The 23945-nt window shown below is 40.0% G+C and overlaps 1 protein-coding gene across 4 annotated transcripts in view; it reads right to left on the reverse strand.

Moving 5' to 3' along the window:
• Positions 1-450: 450 nt before the first annotated feature.
• The window catches only part of LOC102219342 (cell adhesion molecule 1-like), a 388017-nt gene continuing 364522 nt past the window's right edge, over positions 451-23945 (reverse strand). For all 4 annotated transcript variants that reach the window (XM_023342782.1, XM_023342783.1, XM_023342784.1 and 1 more), the window contains 2 exons: positions 5323-5451; positions 451-817 (listed from right to left, as the gene is read on the reverse strand). In XM_023342782.1, the coding sequence (XP_023198550.1) occupies positions 699-817; positions 5323-5451 (248 nt within the window). In that variant the 3' untranslated portion in view covers positions 451-698. The remainder of the gene's footprint in view (positions 818-5322; positions 5452-23945) is intronic.

Consider the following 23945-nt stretch of genomic DNA (forward strand, 5'->3'; position numbering starts at 1 on the left):
GAACCTCAGAGGAAAAAGAGAGAGGAAATGGCTTGAGACAAATCACAGTATACTTGAAAGAGTGTTTGTTATGCAGGAGAGGAGTAGAGCGCGCGTGTGCAGACACATTTAGAGAAATGAATAAAGTGGCTGTGTAATTTTACCCTCATACAAAAGCCGACAGCACGCTGATAATAACAAGTGTTGGGGGGGGGGGGGGGGGGGGGGGGGAAGATGAAAAACGGGGAAAAAAGAGCAACGAGGTTATGCAAATGACGATCAGCACGGGTGTAGAGTGTGGAGAGAACAAAAAAATTCAGAACAAGGCACAGAATTTTCTGCAAATGGTGGAACTAAAAGATAAAACTTCGTACCAGCAGTTAGGGAGGTGTTAAATGGTGAAGCTCTCTACAGTGATTTCTGGCAACATCTGGCGCCCCCACCCACTCCCACCCCACCCCCACCCCCCGACTCGCTTTTATCTTTTTTTTAATATTTTGTCTTTTTTATCTTAAACACAAATAACATTCCATCTACATCTGCAGACTAGACTAAACGACGGCGTAAAACCAGGCTTTTCCTTCAAAATCCCTCCTCCTTCCCTTTCACCAAAAAGCGATCCGAATCCGTCAAAAACCCCCCCAGCCCCATCCCCGGGAAAGCGGCTCGGCGTGCCGGCGACGACACCCGAGCGAGGGCGGGGTTCCCCCCAGTTCGGGTTAGATGTAATACTCCTTCTTTTCGTCCGAGTTGGTGTGGCCGCCCTCTGCATTGATGATGGCTGTGTCTGCGTCCGCCGCGTCGTCTGCACCTTTGGCTTCGTGCGTGAAGTAGGTACCTGAGGAGGGGCAGCGGAGCACAGAGTTACCCCGCAGCAAAAAGTGACTCATTCACAACGTCTACTACGAGTTAGGGCTGCACAATTAATCAGTAGCAAGGCATATATTGTAATAGACACATGCTCAATTGATAATACATATCAATATTCAATATAGTCACCAAAGTCATTTTTTGCCTAAGTCACCTTTTGGCAATAGAGAGGTGGTGTTTATTTCGCAAAAATACGTTTTGACAACATTATTTTAGAAAGCTAACGATATACAGAACCGCACGGCCTTCTGGGAGATGTAGGCAGAGGAAACCTTTAGCTGCTCAACCTCTATGCTAGTTACGTGGGGTTGGTGGCAACAACTAACCCTCTCACTGTGTAGTTGCCTAGCAACGACCTTGCAGGGTAACAAGCAGTTTCAAATCCCCCAACTTACCAACTTGAGTTACCTAGCAACAACCTGTTGAGTAACAGCAGCAGTTTCAGTTTTGTGCTTAAAATAAACAACGGTGTAAAGTGAAAACTGAAGATGAAAACCGTAAAGGTCAAGCCACCAGTTTGGTAGTATTTCAGATGGTTAAAACAAAAAATCTAATCAATAATTGTTGATAGATGCTCATGTTGTGATAAGTTCTTCAGCCACATCGTTCAGCCCTGTTATTAGTATGATTATTTCATGCTAAAAATGAGGCTCTGTGTTTGTAGTTTATCTTTCATAAGCTGTGGACACATTGCATGTTGTTGTTTAGCAAAAATACGATTCTTGGATACGATACCTGGAGATATACAGTATGTATTATTAATTGAGTGCATTGCACCACAGCAAAGAAAAAAATAACACACAGAAAAAACGTTGAACAACAACTCAAAACCAGCCACATGTTGGCCAGACAGGATAACAAATTTTGCTGGATGGCAAATAGTCCCAGAAGTTGTTGCGATAAACGATGACGTTGTTGTTTTGAGAGCATTTTTATGTCATATAATGGTAATGGCATAACAACGCAAGTACGCATTCTCAAAGATCAACAAACTTTAAACTCGAATGAACATTTAACACCAGAGCTGGAAGACATCTTAAATATCCAAAGTAAATAAACAAAACAACAGAAATAAAATATAAAATGAATTATGAAGTTTCTGTAAACAAAATTATCCTTTAAAAAAAAAAAAAAAAAAAAAAAAAGGCCAGTTGAGACCAAAACAGCAAACTGAAGATTTTCATCATCCAGGTTTTGGCAGAAAGAAAAACCATGCAAATGAAAAGTATTGATTTATTGCTGATCGTCATGTTTTATAAACTTAAACTTAAGTATTTAATTAGTATACTTTCTACTACACTACAAGTACATGGACCGCACTATACTCGATATACTCAAGTATACAGTACTCATCAAAGTAAACTTTGAGTCTGCTACGTTTTGCTAAGGGACGTAGCGGCTAGCAGCCTGCTGCTTTAGATGATACCACAGATTAAAATGTGACCCTCCATTCACAGCACCTGATTATTTAAATCCTCACACACACACACACACACACCCCTACACACACGCCACCAGCAGCAGCAAAGCGTCACACTCAGATTCTCCATTTTCCCCCGGTTTGCTTGCTGCAGGATTGGCACATGAAAATCAGGGCCTTGAAATGATCTTGACTGCGCAGGAGTGTGGATCGCACGTTCGAATTAACCTTGTCAAGTTGGGCAAAAGAAAAGGCCACTTCAAACCTCATTTGCAAGATTTATTCACACCCTGTCACAGCGGACGAGCCTGGTAATGATGACAATATATCGAGGCTGAGTGAGGGAGAAAAATGCCAAACGTGAAAAATTACCGTTTGATCAGACAGAAACAAGGTGCTCAGTGGTGCTGCAGCAAGTACCAACCTGCTGGAGGATTTTCTTCTGTTCTGCTTCAGTGTCACACTCAGACCAAACTAATGTTAATATTACACAAATATGACCTGAACAAACACAAAAAAACAGCTTTCAAAAGCAACCTGGCCCTGTGTGAGAAAGTGATTGCCCTTGAAACTTAATAATCCGGTCAAGTGCCTCATTTCAGCAGTAAGGCCGTCCAGAATGTTTTATATGGTAAAAACATAATTAGCAAACAAAACCAAAGAGGAAACATTTCAGTGGCAAAATAAGAAGTGAAGAAAAGTTATAATCCAGACTAAAATATGGCTGGACGATATGGCAAATGTAGCACAATATAACCGTTTCATGTCAATCAATACATATAATAATTGATCAGTTTATGGTTTTAAATATCTGAAATTCTACCAACCTGATGGTGTGACCTTTCCTGTTTTATCCACAATTTTTGCTCCACGTTGTTTTTTAAAAAAAATTTTAAGCAGTTATGAAGCTCAGTGGGGAAACCTTGAACTGCTGCTGCGCCAGTTACGCAATAGATTGTTGCTAGGCAACCAAAGAGCGAGTGAGTTACTAGGTAACCAAAGAGTGGAGGTGAAGTTGCTGGTGTGCTCTGGATCATTGTCCTGCTGCAGAACCGAGGTGATCTGGATCTTAAGAGCCAAGTTCAAGGCTTCATCAGTTACAGCCCCAGACCATCATACTGCCACCACCATGTTTCATCCTCCAGACCATCACACTGCCACCACCATGTTTCATCCCCAGATCATCATACTGCCACCACCATGTTTCATCCCCCAGACCATCATACTGCCACCACCATGTTTCATCCCCCAGACCATCATACTGCCACCACCATGTTTCATCCCCCAGACCATCATACTACCGCCACCATGTTTCGCTCTGGAGATGATGTTCCTCTTCAGGAAAATGTTGTCCTGCTTCTAAGCTAGATGTAATAAATAAATAAAATAATTATTGTGGTTTAGATTGTTGTAGGGTTCTTCCTGTGAGTTGTTTCTTTCCACTGTCACCACATGCTTGCTCAGGCTGACTCAGTGCATTCAGCCTGGCTTCCTTAAATCTAATGTTTTGCCACTTGGCATTAAATTATTGACTGTGTTCTATTAAAACTTGAAGTTCAGATTATCTTGACGCTTAATTTCCACTAACACTGGAAATGTTGTGACCTGTTGAAGTACTTGGCAGATTGATCAACATTTCTGAAGCATTTGCTTTGGGGAAAAGCTGCCATACTGATAATGTGCTGATGCCAAATGACCTGAAACTCTGACCCAAGCAGAATGATAACATAGAAACATTTTTCTGCATCTCTAATTGCCTCATTTATGCTATTTCCCCTCTGAAGTGTTTAATGTACGCTAGCCCATTTCCTCCTGCGTTGGAAACATTAACATGTGAAACTCCTTATAGATTGTAATTATCCGGCCGTCATGAGGGCGGCGTACGATGAATGTCGTGCTATTCATCAGGACCGCCAGAAAAATGCAGTTTTACTAGTCATCAGTAACCTGCAGCACTAATGGATGCTCCTCCATCATTTGGCAAACTTCCAGCCGGTGATGTAATAATAAGAGAACCAAACTGAAGCACTTTACCTTGTGACGGTGCAGATGGCGCTCCAGAGTATAAAAATGAGCTTCTAAGAAATGTTTTGGCTTAAATAAAATTCTTAATTCATCTCCCTTTCACATATTTGATCATTCTGACCATTTTAAGAGGAATATTCGACCTTTGAACCCTTCAAGCTTTCATTATTTTTTATGGGATTTAAAAGGCTCTCACACACAAGAGACAAAGCAACGCCAACTGAGCAATCTGTCCAATAAAAGAAACAAACAAACCCCGAATTCTCGTTTATCTAGTTGATTCTTTGAAAAATACCAAAGATACCACAGACTGTGGACGCTGACATTAGCGGTAGCATCTGCGCTGCTGCTACATGTTTAGCATTGAGATGCTCTTTCAGGCCTGAACAGCTTGGCTGACAGGCTAACTCCTTTTAGCACAACAATAGTCTTTTCCAGCATCCAATCAGATCGCTTTGGAAGCTGAAATTAACTCTCAGTAAGCCGAGAGAAGCGGTTTTGTTCTCCATCATCATCATTTGCGGATTTCACATGTGCATCAGATTTTTGGGTGTACCAGAAACACGTGAATAAAAAGGTTCCGGCCTGGGAAAAAAGATGTTGCTGCATTAAAATCTCTGTAATTATTTCATTAGAATTTGAAAAATTGAAGTCCTGACCCTACTTGAAAGGATACATGTAAATAAAGGTTTACTTATTTACTTCTGTACTTCAAAACTGAAGAAGCCTTTTGGATGAGAGATGAAACATTTTCAAGAAACAATAGAATAAGTTCTACGTAAGAACTTAGGATTAGCCTACCTACTAATGTATCGTCTGCGTATAAAAAGGGAGTCTATGTCAAATTAGAAGCTCAATCTGTGGCATTATCATGTGGACTAATCATTTTCTGAAGAAAACCTAAGAAAGGCTGTTGTTAGTTGAAAGCAGGGTAAAAATAAACTATGGGTAGTTTAAAACTTTTGCACATCTACAAAAACAAATAAACCTTAAATTAGTGAGACCCAGAGTATGAACTGGTCTGCTACCTTTGTGTCTTGCAAAGTAGCGTCCCAAGACGATGAGCAGGCAGAGCATGGCGAAGACGACCACGGCCACCACTCCTCCGATGACGGCGTGGTCCACCGTCCTCGGTGCTCCTTCTCCAGCTCGAGAGTCTGAGAAGAGAAAAGTCCATGAGAGAAACAGAACCAGTAAAACCGCCTGCGACACGGTGGGAAAGGCGATTGGCTACCGAACCGCTGCGGATCTGACAGAGAAATGTAACGTAGATGTAGATTCCTCTTAATGGAGAAGAACCCAAAATCTGTTGCCTTAGCAACTCAAAAACACGGCGAGTCGGCTCGCCTGTCACCTGGCGACTAACTCACATCCTATTAATATATAAATGTTACTACTGTCGTTCAATATAAACCAAATTATTTTGTACATTTTATTAATCAACTCATTGAAAAACATGAAAAAAGACACCAAAGTTAAACTGAAGTAGCAACACTTGATAGTCATATATAGATATATATGATATGTATCTAAATAATTCAAAATATATCTAAATAACACAATATTTCTCCATCAATCATAAACATATTAAACACAGCTGAGCATTTTTTTTTATCAGTTACAGTATCATCATCATGCAAACTTAAAATGTTTAAATTCTAAGTTTTGGTCTGTCACAATAACAAGCTTTGATGGACCATAAATTGCCCCAGAAGTTATCGCAATAAACTACAATACTGTTGTTTTGAGACTATTTTCACGTAATATAATAGTAATGGAATAATATGCAATGATCAATTAACTGTAAGTTCTACTCAACATTTAACACTGGAGCTGGAAGACATCTTAAATATCCAAAATAAACAGATAAAGCATCAGAAACAACCAATAAAATGAATTATGAAGCCTCTGTAAGCAAAATTGTTGAAATTCAGACCAAAGCACCAGAATGAAAACTTTCATCATCCAGTATTTGGCAGAAAGACAGAAACGATAAATGATGCAAATGGAACTTACTGCGTTTGTTTTAAGTTATATATGAATGCTTTTATTGTGAAGGACCTACAGTCGAAGGTTAACTTATATGTGGACCTTTTACAAATTACAGGGTTCAATAAAGTATTCACACCCCTGTAGCTTTTCCACAAGAATTGATCAAGTATTGGGAGTATAAATCATAAACCAACACAGAAGTGAGGATAAATGCAAAGTGCAAAGAAAATCGTGTGAAATGGCGGAGAATCCTCCCAGGAGAAGCTAAACCACTAGAATTACTCCAACAGCTCATCAATATTGGCGTTTCCATCAACGTTTTCATGTTGGTTTGGTTCAGTGGTGGAGGTCCAACTGTGATCTGGAACATTTCATCTTGTTGTGACTAGTCTGGTTCTTTGACTCCAGCAGGAAATCATCTTAAAAACCTAAACGAGCTCCTCAAAACATTGAGAGACCTTTTTCCTCGTATTTTGTCAAACATAAAGCTGCAACTATCGGTCACAAATTGCCACAGTTCACAGTTTGAGTTCAGTTTGAGGTGATTCTTTTTGAAAAAGTCAGGAACTATAAATGGTTTTTAAATGTTCCTTCCCTTGACGGTTCAAACAAAGAGCCATGCGGTTTAAAATCCGCCTCCCACGTGAGATAATGAAACCACAGTGGCTGTGTTTCCCTTAATGAAAGTAATTGCACCTAAGTGATAGTTTCTGCGTATAAATTGCCTTCCGGGACGTTTCCAGGAACTGTCAGGGATCTGCGGCTCGTTTCAAAGCAGATTGACGCTGCTTTTCGGTGTGATTTAAATAAAAATCACTACCTTTTAAACCGACTTTGCAATTATTTCTCATCCTGCTGTTTGCAGAGCAGAGAGGAAGTCAGACAGCGCTGATTTCATGAATGCGTTACGTCTGCTGCCCCCTACAGGACAAAGCTCCACAACAGATGAATGAGCTTTTATTTGCTGTGCTGACTTTGAATTCTTTTTGTTTCTCCACTAAAATTAATTTAAACCAGAAACTTCTGATGCAGACAATCACAACCGTCCTCTGCACCCCGTCTGCAGCCCTCCGCCCCCCCGAAGCCCACATTAACATCGTAATAGGAAAGTGTGTTAAAGCACAACTCTCACAGCCTGACAAGAAGTGAATTGGATGTCAGAAGGATTCCTGCTCAGTTTAATTGAACTTGCCCGGCGCTAAAAAGAGAAAATCTGCAGTCAAAATAACCTATTAGATCTATAAGGTGAAGCTTTGTTGAGTTTGACAGGTAGGACAGCACTGACCTCCACAGCGCTGTTTTCATCACAACGTTCAAAAAATGGTCTGAGTAAATACAAAAAGCATTTTTAAAATGGTGACTGCCCCCTAAACTTAATCATTTTGTCCCACTCTTCTTGTTCTTTCAGCTACATTGGAGGTTTTCGGACCTTAAACATCCTATTTAAGGTCCCCCCACACCATCCCAACCAAACTTAAATCAGAACTTTGACTAGGCCACTCTATCTTTTGTACAGGTTAATCCATTCAGAGGTGGTTCTTTGTTGTTCTGCCTAACCCAAACCGGTCCATCAGCTGCAGTAATCAATATATTAGCCATCTGCCGAATCAGAAGCTAAGTTCAGGATTTCATATAATACAGTATGTTTATGATTGGTGTCATGTTGGATGATTGTAAACTATGTCAAAATTTTACTTGATAAAGTTTTCTTTAAAGAAAAAAATATGAGTTTAGTTCTAGTGGTGCTAACACCAGAATATTTGTGCCATTGGACAGCAGATTAATGACGACCAACCTAGCCGTAGTAGGGAGTCACCAGTCTCTACTAAGCTAATGCTAGCCTGTCCATGCTAATGTACAACACAGAAAGTGGCCAATTCAGTGGGTGACCAGGTAGTGAATAGGCATGCTATTCACTAGCCTTTTCAAAGCTAATGCTAGTAGGTAGCCTCCTTCTGATTTGCTAGCATCGGCCGCTCATTTACCGTTGTTGGCCAATCATTTATCAGATCAGTAGCTAGCTTCAGAATGGATATAGCTTCCAGTGACAAGTTTTCTCTGACATAGTCAGTACAAGTCAGCCTAGGCATGCTAGGTGTTAGCCTCTCCAAAGCTAACGCTAGACCATCTTTGCAAATGACCAGCAGAGGAAGAAGCCAACCCAACTGGGCGACCAACCTATGTGTGCTAGTCACTAGCCTCTCCAAAGCTAATGCTAGTGAGTTGCCTCAGTTACCGTTACCAGCCTCTCATTACTCAGATCAGTAGCTAGCTTAGAAATGCACGTAGCGTCCTGTAACAAGGAAATAATCCACTGGGCCCCAATAGTCTTAATTTTGGCTCTGAAACTGTACCAGTTGCAGACTTTGGTTGGTACCAGTGGTTATTTGAGCTAACATTGTGGTTTCCTCTGACAACATCAGGTGATTTTTCTCCACACAACGGCAGCTCTTTGGATACTACCTCTCTTTCTTCCCCATTCTCTGTAAGGCTGACAGATGTTTATATGCAGCTGTATGTTGTGTTCTTATTCCTCCGTGAAATTAGAACTTTTCAACTGAATCAATAAAAGCCTTAAATTAATATGACATTCATGCCGATGAGCTGTAATAAATAGTTTGAGGCTGGCTATAAACCATGTCACAAATCTCGCCTGGAATGTAATTAGCGGGAAACTTGCAGGATCTTCGTTAAAGCACCGTGAAGATGCATCATGTTGATGAGACCAAATGGGTTATTAAAGGACTTAATGTAGCAGCAAAAAAATAACATTAACCTCAGAAAGGAAGTTGTGAACTGAAGATGTAGGACATTATGAGAAGAAACAAACTGTGTAAGAGATAGTCATAATTACTTCCCCAGCAGCAGCTCATGTTTCATGGCTCTCAGCTACTGGACTGTCCTTTTACAGCCAGGGACGTATACCTGCTCTACTTCCTGCTCATTCCCACACTTTTAAATTGACGCATCTTTCATTTAGCGCAGCAGAGTCTCCTGAAAGTTTTCTGTTCTTTAATTTTCAAACTTTACCTCGAAATGTGCTTGAAATCTAAAAGCTGAGTTAAGGTTGGACGATACGGCGGAAAACAAATCACAATATAAGCGTTTCATATCAGTGGATATCAAACATTATTGATGAGTTTTTTTATTGTTTAAAATGTCTAAAATACTGCCAAACTGGTGGAGTGACCATTCCTGTTTTATCTACAGTTTTCACTACACGTTACGTTTTATTTGTAAGCAGTTATGAAGCACAAAGGCTCAACCTTTCTTCTGCCTACCTCTCCCAGAATGCCGTGCGGTTCTGAGTGAATATTCTACATATTGTCACCTTCATAAAATAATGGCCTAACTCACTTTTTTGCCAAACGTTATTGTGGCAAAAAAAAAAAGAAAAGAAAAAGTTTTCCACACCGTGGACCAAAATCTCCAAATTGAAAGAATTCAGAGGCTAAAATTCTTTTTCTCCCCAAGTGAAAAACCTGAAAATAATGTGAAATCTCTCTCTTTTACCTCCACAACAATAAATAGAACACACAATATTTTATATTTACCTTAGCGTTTAACATTGGGCTTGGCTTATTCTTTTCCATTTATTTAAGTCTATAAAATGTCTTTGGTTTATTCCCAAGAATACACAAACCTCGCTGTACTGACCCAAATGTAATGGAAGAGTGTTTCTAAGTAAAAATTCAAGATGTTTGAGACACGGCTTGTTACAAGACAAAAAAAGGCAAACTAAAGAAAAAATATTTTTTTGTTGCACTGAACATTTTTAGTTTAAGAAGATATAAACTTGCTATGGACGATTACAGGCTAAATAAATGCCCAAAAAAGTGTTTGAAGGCCATACAACGTTAATCCAAGGGCCACAAAATGACAAAAAAGGGCAAAAAATGATGATATTGAATGTTGAGAATTGCATCGGATGTCTTATACACTGATATTGATCATGTGTTTATCCCAAACGGAGGATCCAGCAGTCAATCGGGAGCGGCCTTGTTGGTGGGAGAGAAACCTAGGAGTGAGAGTTTCTCATTTTCATGGAACATGTTGACGGAGACGTGAAAGATCTCCTAATTGGATCTCCTAATCTGCTAATTAAGCATTGGTGATGTGGGCGCTGCGCCTGTAGATAGAGGGGCAATAAGGAATACAGCAGCACAATGTGGGCGGGGTGTCACCGGCGCCCAACGCCTCGTCAAGATCCACTTCCAATGCCAGCAATGCTTCTGGTTAAAGAGTGAATGTAATTAAAGCGCCAATGAACCTATTCATTGAACCTATTTAAAAATGTCAAGGAAATCTTTCGCCTCTCGGGTGGCGAGCTACGCCGCTGCCATACAGAACGACTCCGCCGAAGGTAGATTAAGCCTTCCTGAAAGATGTCAGAAAAAAGGGGCTTTTCATTTCGCTTCTGAAGCCGTGTAAAAACTAAACAGTTCAAACTTAAATAATAAAAACCGGCCAATTATTCTTCTCCAGGAGTGATTCAAGAGATGGCTTCATCAGCCAGAGGAGTGTTTGTTATGAATTATTTTTGAGATGTTAGAGTAACTGGAGAAAGTAAAAAAAAAAAAAAACGAAGAAAAAAGAAGCTAAATAAGATATAAAGTGATGTTTCTGCATCAATCAGGCAGAAATGGAGAGACAAGCTGGAAACGTGTCAGAAGAAGAAGAAACATCCTGGATGCTTTGGGTCCCGCAGCAAATCGACATCTACATCCACTCCAGGAGCTCATCAGCGACTCCTCCAGAAAAATAGCTACCTGCCTCAACTAAGGTCAAAGGTCATGATTCAACAATAAGACAGAGAGAAAATATCTTCCACTGGAGAGTTTCAAGACCAGAACGGCTGACCTGACTCACATTTACTAAAAAAAAAAACCAAAAAAACATCCTGATGATCCAGAAGACTTCTGGGAAAATCTTCTCTTGGCTTGAATTAGTGGAATGGATCTTTCTGGAGTAAAACTGGAGTATTTTCCAGTCTGACTTGTTGGTGGCGGTAGAGAAATGCAGCTTTGAATATCATCCTGAACTGCAAAACGGGATTTACAACGACCTCGTCTTAATTCAGGGAAATTTCACATCTTCAAACAGTTCAGTTATACATACAGTTCTGTAGTTTATCAGATTCAAGGAAGGGAGGAAGGAAAGAAGGAAGGACGAGAGAAAGAAAGGAAGAAAGGAAGAAAAGAGGAGAGAAAAGAAAAGGAAGGAAGGAAAATGGAAGGAAAGAAAATGAGGGAGAAAAGGCAGGAAGGAAACAATAGCACTGATGGGCTATCGTTCGCACTGGATTTGTTGTTGTTAGCCCTGAATAGGCCAGTGTTAGTCTTGGATAAGCTAGCAGTAGCTTTTGATTGGCTTGTGCTAGTCCTAAAAAGGCTAGCATTAGCCATTGATAGGCCCACATTAGCCCTCAACAGGCCAGTGTTAGTCTTGGAGAGGCCAGTGTTAGTCTTGGATAGGCTAGGAGTAGCCTTTGAAAGGCTATCGCTAGTCCTGATTAAGTTAGCAATAGCCTTCGATAGACTTGGATTACCCTTGGATAGGCTAACACATCGCATGCCTGGGCTGGTTTGGCCTAGTACTTTTTTCTAATGCAAACTTTATAAAGAAAACTGGCTGGCAAACAATATCTAAGCGACACACAAAGCAGTTCGCTGTAATCCAGCGTGACACCTAGCATAAACATACCGTATTCATGGTCGTGCTGATTCTGCAGACGGCCAACGGGAGTTAGCTCTAGTTTAAAAACTTCAATACTCAGACTCATAAAACATGGACTAGATTATGCAACACTAAAAGCAGAATATTACCGGGTGTGAAAACACACTTTGTTTAACTAAATAAGACAAACCCAAGGAGTCAGAATTTGCATTTCATTATCATTTTACATCTTGTTCACTCTCCAGTTTTCTTTCTCTTTAGTTGGAAATTAGGTTTTTAAATAAAACATGCACTGAAAGTTAAGCATCATTAGTAGAAAATCTATTTTCTGGCACCAACATCTCAGCCAGCTTTTAAAACGCATTCAAAGGCCTAAATCTGGTTACAGGATTAAATATCTAATTTACAGCAGGTGGAGAGCTGCATGGGTAAATAAAATCCTGCTCATATTTCCCTCACATGTAACATCAGCCTGTGTGTATGTAATGAACTCCACTTCTGGTGTCAAACAATATAGAGAAGAGAAAGCGTTCCAGCTAGCAAGCCAAGGCGAGCCAACAGTACATTACCTCCTTTGGAAACCTTGCACCTTTTTTTATCTGACGGGGCCATTAATCATTTATCTAATCATGGCAAGTCCTCATCCAAAATGTAATATAATTATGGGCTATAACTGTTCTCAGGATATTAAGCCGTATCTGGGCCACGGCTAGCTCAATAAACACCTTCTAATAATGGCTTTTAGTGGTCTCTGGAGCGACTTATCCTAACACACAGAGGACTCTCTCCGGCTCCCAGGGCCAAATGAGTTTGCAGCTTGTTGCAGAGATGCACATCAGTCCTGTTAATGGGGACACAGTTTGGCAAAAAAAAAAGAAGAGAACGAAAGCGGCCCAGTGGTGCTTCTCTCCAGCCTCCAGACTATTCTTTGCGTGATTATCTACCCGACTCTCTCCTCCCCCCCTGCTGTCGCCGAGCTGCACCAGTCACCCCGTCGACGGCTGGAGACGTTGCCCTGGTTGGTGCAGCTGCATTCCCCTAAATAAACAATCACCTGACGAGCACAAATAAGGTCAAAACAATTATTAGCCATGTTTTAATCATAAAGAAAAGGCCAGGAGATAAATAAGCCGTCCTGGAGAGAACACACAGACTCCCAAAGTGGAGTGCCACGCCGCCTCTTCCCCCTGCCTCATTGATAACAACAACAGAGACTCTGTGTAGCCCGATGTTGTGTGACAGAATGGTATCAGTGAAATGACATCGGGGGCTTTGTGTAGATCTGTGAAAACAGCAGACGCAGCCCTGAGTGAAGGAGCTGTGCCAACAGAAATAAGGAGCTAATCCTGGAGAAGAAGCCAAGACAATGGCTGCATTACCATACCGACAGTAAACAGACAGGAGTGCACTCACCAGTCAAGGTCATCCATGAACTGCTCTCGGATTAATACACAAACTTCTGTGCCAAAGCAAAATGTTAGCATTGTGTTGCTTTTGGGGAACCAGAACTTCATTATCTGTTCCATCTCCAGCTGCTGTGGTTCTCTTTCTCTCTGCTCCGAATCAAACCAACCAAACCTCTTCCCCTCCTCCCCTGTGGGGGCGCTGCACCAAGAACCACTGAAGGAAATGACACAAAAACCTCTGAAGAAGACACAGAGAACTTCCTTATTCACCAAATGGAAACAACAATATGCTGGGGTCAGATTATAGCTGCATAAGTTGCTAAAAGATCACTAGCGCTAGGCTAATATGCTTCTTTAAGTTGTATTTACCCAGAATGCCTTGTGCCGTAGTCGGCTTCCAGCTTTCAAAGCGGTTTCCGGTCCGCTTGGCATTCACCTACACATTAAAAATTCACTCCAACTGAAGCGATACAGAGGTTTGTAGGCAGACCATAGTTTGCTGTTTGGTGCGATTACGCATTCATACCTCCCCAAAAAAACAAACTTTCTAGACAAATGAGCCTAGACGCCTCTATAAAAAGAAACATGTCCGCCACATCATTAAAACAAATAATATCATACACACGGGTTCCTGGGTTGGATTTCAGTTATTATGAGGCTTTCTATCAGCACGCTTCTCTTGCTTATCTGTTACAAGATAAATATCAATATAAATTAGCTTAAATTAAAAGTTAAGATAGTGCAACTGCGATAAAAGATTATTATTTTAAGGTTTTACATTCATCTTTACCAGTCAAAATCATGAATGAAGCAAAAATCATCAAACTTTTCCAGTTTTTTTCCAATCTGAATCCTTTAACCTGGCTGACTGCATGGTGTTGGTCTTCAGTTCAAACTGGAAGTCAAAGCAAAGGAAGCATGGAGGATGGATGGTGGAGAGGATCCCTACAGTTATTCAGAATATCACTGAAAGAAAAAAACATCAGTGATGTTTTCATTGATAAAGTCCAGCTTGGTACATTTTAGAAACGAACCTGGAAAACCTCCACGGCGGCTTTGCCTTCCAAAAGCAAGCGACCGAAGCGTTTCAAGGATCTCAGCAGCTGGAACGGTGAGATTAAATTAGAACAGGAAAGAGTGGAAGAAGGTGCTTTACTCTGGATATTAATAATCAATTTCAATTTCCTCTCAGATCTAATTTTTACCTTGTCGAAATAGAAATACTTTAGGATGTGACCCACATTCCAGGACAAAAGAACAGAATAGTCCATGAAGGATAATTGGAACTTTTGAGAAAAAACTGTAAAACTGTCGTCTTCGTGGGAAAACCAGAAATATTTTAATGTAAAAAATAAAACATTAAATACGTTGCTTTTTTATTCAGTAGAAAGAACAGGAATAACGCTAACAGACCGGGTTTTGGAGAAATAATCTCAGTTTACAGAGTCAAAACTACAGCCTTTAATTATTTTACGTTTATTTAATGTAACATTACAAATGTATTAAAAATTATTGTCTGTTTCAACATAACCGTCTTTTTAGGGGAATAGCTCCTGAGTGTGATAGTCAGTGACAGAGACCAAGGGCAATATTTTACTCGGTTATATTAATCGATTTCCGAGTCAAAACGATTATTCATTATGATTTCTGCTTTAATCTATCGATGTGCAAAAGATCCTGGTGATCTTTCTGGGAATCGACAAAAGACTAAATAAGTCCAAATGTTTGCCTTCAACAACGACGGCGTCGATTGGCTCCCTCTCTCTTTTGGTGCTTTCCAAGCATGCGTACGCTCCAGTACCGTCTCCGTGGCGACGTCAGAACGCCGTTACAAAATGGAGGCTCGTAGACAGTATGCTTTGGGACATTTTAAGTTGATTCTGAAAGTTAATAAAAGAAGAACTGGGATTTCATGTGAATCGATTATCTTTGGCACACCCCTTTCTAACAGATCCATAATTCTCTCTATTTAAAATGGGAAAGATAAGAAAACATGATACTTAAATGTGTGTGTGGAAACACCAAAGCATAACTTCCTTGATTTCACAAGATATAGCTCCTGAATTTATTTCCAAGCTGTGGCAGTTAAACGTTTCAGGACGACTAAAAGATGACATGAAGGTCACATGCTTCACTGTTACCAGTAAATCCGAGCCATTTTTCACCCTGTGTGACAAGAAGCAGCTGAAGGAGAAGACGCGAGCGGCCATTATGGTGCAGGTGTTGTTGCAGCCAGCAGATGGTTGACTGACAGCTCCGATTAACAAGCATCTGGACGCCCTAATGAGGTTCTCTTTGTTATTACAGGCCATCACTGTTACAGCACATAATCACACACTTTGTTCTATAATATTTCAAAATGTTTATCAGACAAAAACTCTGTTATCTGGAAGACGTTGTCTGGTAATGATGTCCATAATCGTAAAACCATCTGCTGGATTCTGTATGCGGATCTGGAGGCTTAAAGGTAGCATCCAGGGGGAGGAGCAGGGGAAACTTTGGTTTCCATGGTGATATTAAGGTGGAGGTGATTAGCTGAATCTGTTTTGACCTCCACCGATTCAAGAAACAATCTCCAGTTGCTGCAACAAATCCACACCAATGGAGTTAAACTGGTTCTACTGGTTACAGCTAAAGTGACTGAAAATTTGGCTGAACTTCCTTCAGGGTAAATAAAACGTCCGTCCATCGACTGAACTCGCCACCAAACCATATGTCTATCCATGTTCATGAATGTTTTTTTTAATTTTTAGCTCTGTTCCTGCTTCCTCTCTAATATCATCCATCATCTTCTCTGCAGCTCATTTTCCAGAACCTGTTTGAACGTCATTGTTGTTATGTGACTTTAATTAATATTAATTAACCAACAGCAGCTCATTTATATATGTTTTGGTTTGATTATGGCTAATAATATTTCATATTTTAGGGACCACATACCCGAAACTAGGAACATAAATAACATAAACGGTGTTTGTTGATTTCAAATCTTCAGTAAAAAAAAATCTATAATTGATCATTTTTCAGTGATTATTTATCTCCAAAACACTGGTTAGATACATGGAGTTTGAAATGTTTTGTTTTGAGAACAAAACGGAAGAGCCAAAAATGTCATCCATAACAAACTCTGCAAAGCAAGATCCGAAAAGTTACAGGAGCTTCAAAACTTTACGACTCCAACCGAATAATTCATCTCCTAATTTCACCATTAACAAAAACACTAATTAAAACTTAAAGGTAAGGCCGTTTTTCTTCCTCTGCTGAGAAGTTTTCAATCCCTGCAGCTGCTGCTTGATGAAAGCTGTTGATGCCTCGTCTATTTCAGGACTCCTCGGTTTATTTCATCATGAAAAGCCAGACGGAACCTTAGAGGTTCACTTGACTTTCAGCAGGAGGCGAGTTATAAGGCGAGGAAAAAGGTTTGTGGAGGTGCTGGTGGTTTGGGGGCGGGGGGAAGAGGTCTGTTTGTCACCTGTCACACTCAGTTGTGAGTCTCAAACTAATTAATGCAGCATATGTGGCTCATTTGAAGAGAGCCCCAGAGGCAGGTTGACTGCCAGGTTGGAAAGCGAGGCGTCTACCTGCACGCACACGCTCAGCGAACGCCAGTGGATCTTAAATAAAAAGGTCCAACTGGGTCATTAATGACTTCTCCGTCTTAATGAGGAAACCACATTAGATCTGGGCTGTTGCGTTCTGGGACGAGCAGCAGGGTTTTCAATCTACTCTGAGTTTAACTCCTTGTGTGACTTCTGGAGTTAAACCTTTGGGTTCATTAGGTATCCGAGTCTCTTATTTTTATGTCCTTTGTTTGTCCCAACATGGACAGAAATGTCTCAGAATCTGAAAACCTCATATGACCACATGCGATAACCAAACATCACGCTTTAACGGATGGATGGACAAATGATTCGATGGATGGATGGACAGACGAACCGTTGGATAGACAGATGGCAGGACAAATGGAAGGATGAATGGATGGGTGTTTTGGTAGATGGATGAACAGTTGTTGGATAGACGGATGATAAATGGATGAAAGGCAAATAAATGGATGTTGGATGGATATTTGGATGGATGAAGAGATGGTTGGATAAAAGAATGGAGGGAGAGCTGGATGGATGAACAGATGATTGAATGGATGATTGGATGGATAGATGGATGGATATATGGATGGATGATTGGATGGATGGATGGATGGATGGATAGATGGATGGATGGATGGATAGATGGATGGATGATTGGATGGATGGATGGATGGATAGATGGATGGATGATTGGATGGATGTATGGATGATTGGATGGATGATAGATGGATGGATAGATGGATGGATGATTGGATGGATGTATGGATGATTGGATGGATGATAGATGGATGGATAGATGGATGGATGATAGATGGATGGATGGATGATTGGATGGATGATAGATGGATGGATGGATGATTGGATGGATGGTTCTGAATCATATGGACTGTATCTTCACTGATCTTTTTGGACATTTTTCCTCTCAGTTTCAAACCATTTCAGAACCGGGTCAAACCACTTAAACCTGTTGATCCCTGTCTGTCCCCAGACCTGGCAACCAGAACCCATCGACCTGGCAACCAAAACCCCCCGACCCGACGACCGCAGTGCCTCCCCCAGCCTCCATCCCGTCTCCTCCGCTGATGGTCTGTAGCGTCGTCCTCCTGCAGCGGCTTGGCCGTCGGATTAGAGACTGAAGTGGCGTCCTTCACTGCTGTTCCTGTGAGCAAAGTGGCCATTATGCCTCCGCGTCCCTCCTCCACTATTAGATCTCAGAGTGCAGCTCAATTATCCCACGACTTTCACCAGTTTGCTGACAGCCGCGTTGGCAGAGCGTATCCTTTTCCAGACGTGCTCACCTCTCCGGATGGGAAATTAGTCAGAGCACCGAACCGTCGGCTTAAACAACTGACATTTTCCCTCAAGATGCCCTTTCATTAAGGGTGAGGAGACATGAGAGGACCAGAAGCTGATTGAACCTCCAACATCCAAACCCTGACTCTCACCCCGCTTCTTAGAAACAAGCTACTCCATGGGCGTCCAGAAAATCCTCCACAGCTTCTGACTGGTGCTATCCATCATTTATTCAGGCTTAGAGAAGCTGCATGATGAAAAAACTTCTACTCTCCTGACCTCTGACCATGACAACACATTTTTATTTCCTCTAATGCAGCGTTTCTCAAACCTTTTCAGACTGACGACCACTTCACCCATTTAACAAACACTCACATTCCAACTAACATGAAATTTAAATAATATAACATCCTATTATATAGAACCTGAAATGAAAATATTAGTCTCTTAACTCACTTCTTCTTTGTTGATCCTAATGAGAAGGGTGAAGCTGTTTTGTAAATGAGACTGGCCATGACAAAGCCATGAACAATACTCAGCACGTTTTGAGTCTGGAAGTGTGGATTTTAAGCTTTCCAATGATGGAAAACACATGGATATAAAAAAAAGAAGCTGTTCTTTTCTATAAGTGTTATGTGGATTAATAACATTTTAGGGCTATTTGTACTCTAGAAACACAATTAAAGAAAAATAGACTTTTCTTTCATTCTTAAGAAAGCCCAACGTAAATATTTATTTTATTTTAGGTGTTCCAGATGCAGTTAGCTAGCACGGGCACAGCACTGCTAAGCTAAATCTGCTGGCATCCTATGTATCATAATAATATTCTAAAAACAGCATTTCACCCTGAGAAACTGAAAAATGTTCCCGCAGGCGTGAATTCCTCGGATCAGATAAGATGACCTTATTTAAACCCAATCTTTTGGCAAGCTAACTGTACACCTTACAGCTTAATTTCACATGTGCACCTTTAATTAAAATTGTTTTCTCAGACTCAGAACTAGAAGCGGACTTGAAGTTTATCAACATCCATATCAAAATATGTCTGTTTCTCATTTGAAGTGAAAAATCTAAGGCCTAATTTCTGTTTTAAACACCCACTCCTCCCGTCTACTTTAGAGGGAAATGTACAATATTAAGAGGAGCTCATGGTGTCTCGCTGTTCTCTCTCTTTTAGCCTCAAAAAGCAGGCCATCACCATGGCGACAACATTAAGGAGGGCGCACAGAGCCAGGCGGTCAGCGCTGATGGCTTTCTAACAGACTGACTCGACAGTCACACTCTGAGCAAAGGGAATACAAACCTGCATTAATGTCCCTCCAGAAGCTAGCTCAAAATCAAATATTAGCTCATTAGCAGGACTTTGGAGGAATTAACTACACACTGAGGAGGAAATTCAGGACAAGGGACACGTCTAAAAGTTTTGACAACTCTTTATTTAGAGAGACAGTCATGTCTTTAGACTTCTGGAGAAAACCCATAAAGGCAAGGGAATGCAGAAAGATAAGAAACATCCTACTGCTACCAGCTAGCATGAAGCGCTAGCACCACATGACATGTCTCCAAATATTTACATTTTACCTCCCTGAGTGCAAACACAAACTGTAATCTGGCTTTTTATGTCACTGCTGGAGGATTACCATCTTCCTTCCTGAGCAGAATTTCAGTCCAGGTCGGGACAGAACTTGTTTCACTGCGGATAGCAGCGGATAGCGTCTCTCTCTTATGCTAAGGAAAATGATTATTTAATGCTAAAATACACTTAATCTTCCCACATGTGTTAATCACTCGTATTTGAAAAAACAGGCTTTGGGTGACCTTTCGAAAGAGGCCCGAGGAGACAAGCAGACGCCTTCAACTGTTTGTTTAAGAGCATACAAAAGCCATAAAATTAGCATCTCCATGGAAACGGCAGCTGGAATGTGGTAGGAAGAAACTCCAGGAGAGTCGGCGAGATTTATAACAGGACTTCGGTGCGGGGGATATTCGTGCAGGACTGGGGGTTTCCCTCCGATTTGCTTAGATAAAAAACAGACACCTTTGCTATAAATCAGGAAGTCCCAACTTTCTTTGGGGGCCTGAGGGAGTTCTAATTGGTCGAAGAGCAGAACGCCTTCTTTGCATATATTAAATAGGGAAACACCCTTTTGGTTTATAGTTTCAGGTCATCACCGGAGAGAGAGAGTTTTTCATCTTTTCTCCACGTGGGCGCCTTTGTCTGTCTCTGTGTTTGTCTGTCTACCCCTTGTGTGTGTTTTTATTTTTATGAGAAAAATGCATATCTCTGTTCCTCTGCAGCTTTGTTGTTCATTGTTTTGTATGAGATTAAACTCTGTGATCTGTGACGTCAACACGCTTTGTTGTTGTTTCGTTTTAGCAGCACGCGGTCGCTGCACGTCCACGGAGAACGTCACTCGTCGTCGATCCCGGGCAAAATTAAAGAGGAAGAAGGAGCCAAACGTTTTGTCCAAAGCTAGCATTAAATGATCCTCTTTTTTAATACTTACCAGCCTTTCCCAAAAATCTTTAGCAAATCCAATATATTCCTATCAGAACTAGGGATAAAGAAAACATAAACACTGCAGAAACACAAAATCTGATCAAAAAGTATCTTTGTCTAGTTTCTAGAGCAAATGAAAAAATAAATAGAAACGTTTCAGCAAGAAATAGTAACTAGCTAAGTAATTCCTTAATAGTGAATAAAAAAAGTACTGGTTCTATTGACAGATGATTTCACTTATAAAATGTGAGAAATGTCTTGTGAATTTGCCAATTGAACTAGAACTTTTCTATCGATATTGAGGAATCATTGACCTAAAACAAGCTCCTATATTTTGCTGAAAAACTTACTTGTAAGTTTGTATTATTTAATGTACAAAAACAAGATAAATATTTGGTAAGATTTTGTGTTTTTGCATGTGAAATGATTTATATAAATAGAAATGTCTGTACAAATCCTTGGACATGAAACCAAACAAAAAGTTGCAAAGTGGCCGCATGCCGATGGGACTGCGTCTGATGCACATCATGCTGGACAACCTGACAAATTGCGCCTTTATTGCTAATGCTGCTAATGTTTAGGCATGAGCACTGTAACCCAGACTAATTGTATGTTTAATCAGTGTGCGTTTAATGGCACTGGAGTGACAAAACAAGGGTCTGCGGCGCAGAGTTAAGCTGTTTTTAGCTGAATAATGAGCAGCTGCAGGGTCTATTCATTTTTTAATTTCCTGTCTTTCTCCCAGTAACCTTGTTTCCTTTTGCATGTAAACATATTAAAAACAGGTGTTGACCTGGCTGCAGCTACAGCACACATTAATTACCTGCTATTCTGGAAAATGGCCACCGGACGTCCATGTTGAACAATATTGTGTATAAATGCGGACTTTGTGCTCAGATGGTCTTTAAAAATGAAGAAATGCATTCAGTTTGCATTAAAAACGACCGACTGAGTATTTCCTGTTTGAATGACGTCAGAGCTAAGCTGAAACGTTTTCTTTATTTATCAGACTGGTGACAGAGTAACTTTGCAATCTGTTGACTTTGTGTGAATTTTGTGAAAAGCTGTAGGGACTAATTAATGAATCTTTTTTTATTTAGCCATAACAGACAAATGGAAAGAGTTTAAACTTAAATAAAAATAAGATTTTGTTTTATTTCTTATTTATTTTCTTATTATTGCATTCTCTAGATTTTTTTTTTCTGAATCGTTTGGCAGAAGAGTCTTAAAATGAAATTAAATGTTTTTTACATTTATTTTGATTATTTGGAGGAACAATGGAGACATTTAACAGGTATTAACAAATATTTTTTTTATTCAGGACTTTCTTTCGTCTGTTCTGAGCTCCTCTCAGTTTTTCAGGGTGAAACGGAGGAACCAGTAAATGATGTGATGTTTACTGGTTTCAGTTTGCTTCTGAAAACCAGACGGTGATCTGAATAACGCCAGCCCTGCGTCAGCTCTGTTTGTGTTTGCAGCTTTTGTTCTGCGGCTGATCGCCGCATTAGGAAACAACAACGGGCTTTTCACAGTTCACGCTTTGCCAGCCGCCACATTCTCCCGCTAACAGCTCGCTCACACCCCAGCGCCAGATTATAAACGATGGCATAAATTAATTACAGGTAACCAACACCTGAACCCACCACCAACTTTCAGTCGGCGTGTTTCCATATTAATGGAGTCGCGTCTCCGCCGCTGTCGGAGCGAATCAATCCTCGTATTGTTTTAATAATAAGAAATATTCCTCTCATTGTTTTCCTTAGCATCACGTAGCATTTTAGACTCTCAGCTGCCAACTCTAAGGGGTTGATTTATGTCAGGAACAATCCAAGCAGAACACACATGCAGGCAGTGCAAAAACACAAAATCTTAACAAGTACTTTTGGTCTAGTCTCTCATGCAAATATCTTAGTACATTTGAAATAAAAGTAATTTAACACAAAAGTAACTTTTTAGCAAGAAATGGTAGCTTTTTTAAAAAGTTAATAATTTATTAATATTGATAAAAAAGTACTTATTCTATTGGTAGATTATTTAAATTTCAACATGATGTTTTAAATGCTCATATAAGTGAAATAAACTGCCAGCGGAACTGATACTCCTTATCAATATTAATAAATTATTGACTTAAAAAAAGCTCCTATTGCTTCCTGAAAATCTATGTGCAAGTTAGAACACTTGACATAAAATAAACTAAGATAGTTGCACCAGAAACTAGTAAAAAAATACTTGGTAAGGTTTTATTTTTGCAGTGCATTTGCACTGATTTTCACAAATTTTTCAACCACTACTGTCTGCATGGGTTTGGTCTTTCAACAATTGCTTTTTGCTCGACACTTACATTACTGAACATATTTCATTAATTCCTGGTCATGTAATTTTAAAAATAACCTTAAAAAACCCCATAAACAGATAATAAAATAATACTGACCTGATGCAATGGGTGAATTTATATTCAAAGTGAAGATTACTACTGTTTGTTTTTAATATATATTTGAAATTGCTGAAATTTTGTGTTTTGTTTGTGTGTTTTGAGGTATTTTGTGATGGATTTTTTTTTTTTTGAATGCTTTTAAATTGTTGAGCCGGTTGATTTGAATTTTGTGTTTTGATTTAAGAAAGTTTGTAAGGACTTTAACGTAACATTTTTTGGAGGAATCTTTAATGGGAATCTTTAAATAGGCAAATAAACATAATGACCTAAATTCAAGTTTATATCTCTGGGATTCATTTATCAGTAACACAGTTAATAGTAAAAATGTACCATGCATCATTTTCCATCCTTTTCCTGTTGTATCGCATAAAGTCCAAATAAAACACAACACATTGTTGAGGCTGCAATTTGAAAAATGTGTTAAACTTTAAGAGGCAGAAATACTTTAGCAGGATTTTGAGCCTGAACCAAAGCCAGGAGCAATCCTCATTAAACCTCAAAAGTCACTTTCAGCTGTTACATAAGCGCTCCAAATCCTTTGTATGTGAACACAGAAACATTCTCAGCGATCAGGCATTTATTTATATTCCCCTATTGATCAAAACCGCTTTAGAATATCACAAAGAAAGCCAAGCTGCCTGGCAGTGGAGCACGAAGACATGAAAGGTGATTTAAAACATTTGCACAGGGAGCAAAGTGAAACAGATGAATAATGAATATTAAGATGAAATGTTTCTTAAAAGGATGATCCACTCCATCTTGGCACGGA

Source organism: Xiphophorus maculatus, chromosome 11, assembly GCF_002775205.1.
Source record: "Xiphophorus maculatus strain JP 163 A chromosome 11, X_maculatus-5.0-male, whole genome shotgun sequence".
NCBI classification, from domain to species: domain Eukaryota; kingdom Metazoa; phylum Chordata; class Actinopteri; order Cyprinodontiformes; family Poeciliidae; genus Xiphophorus; species Xiphophorus maculatus.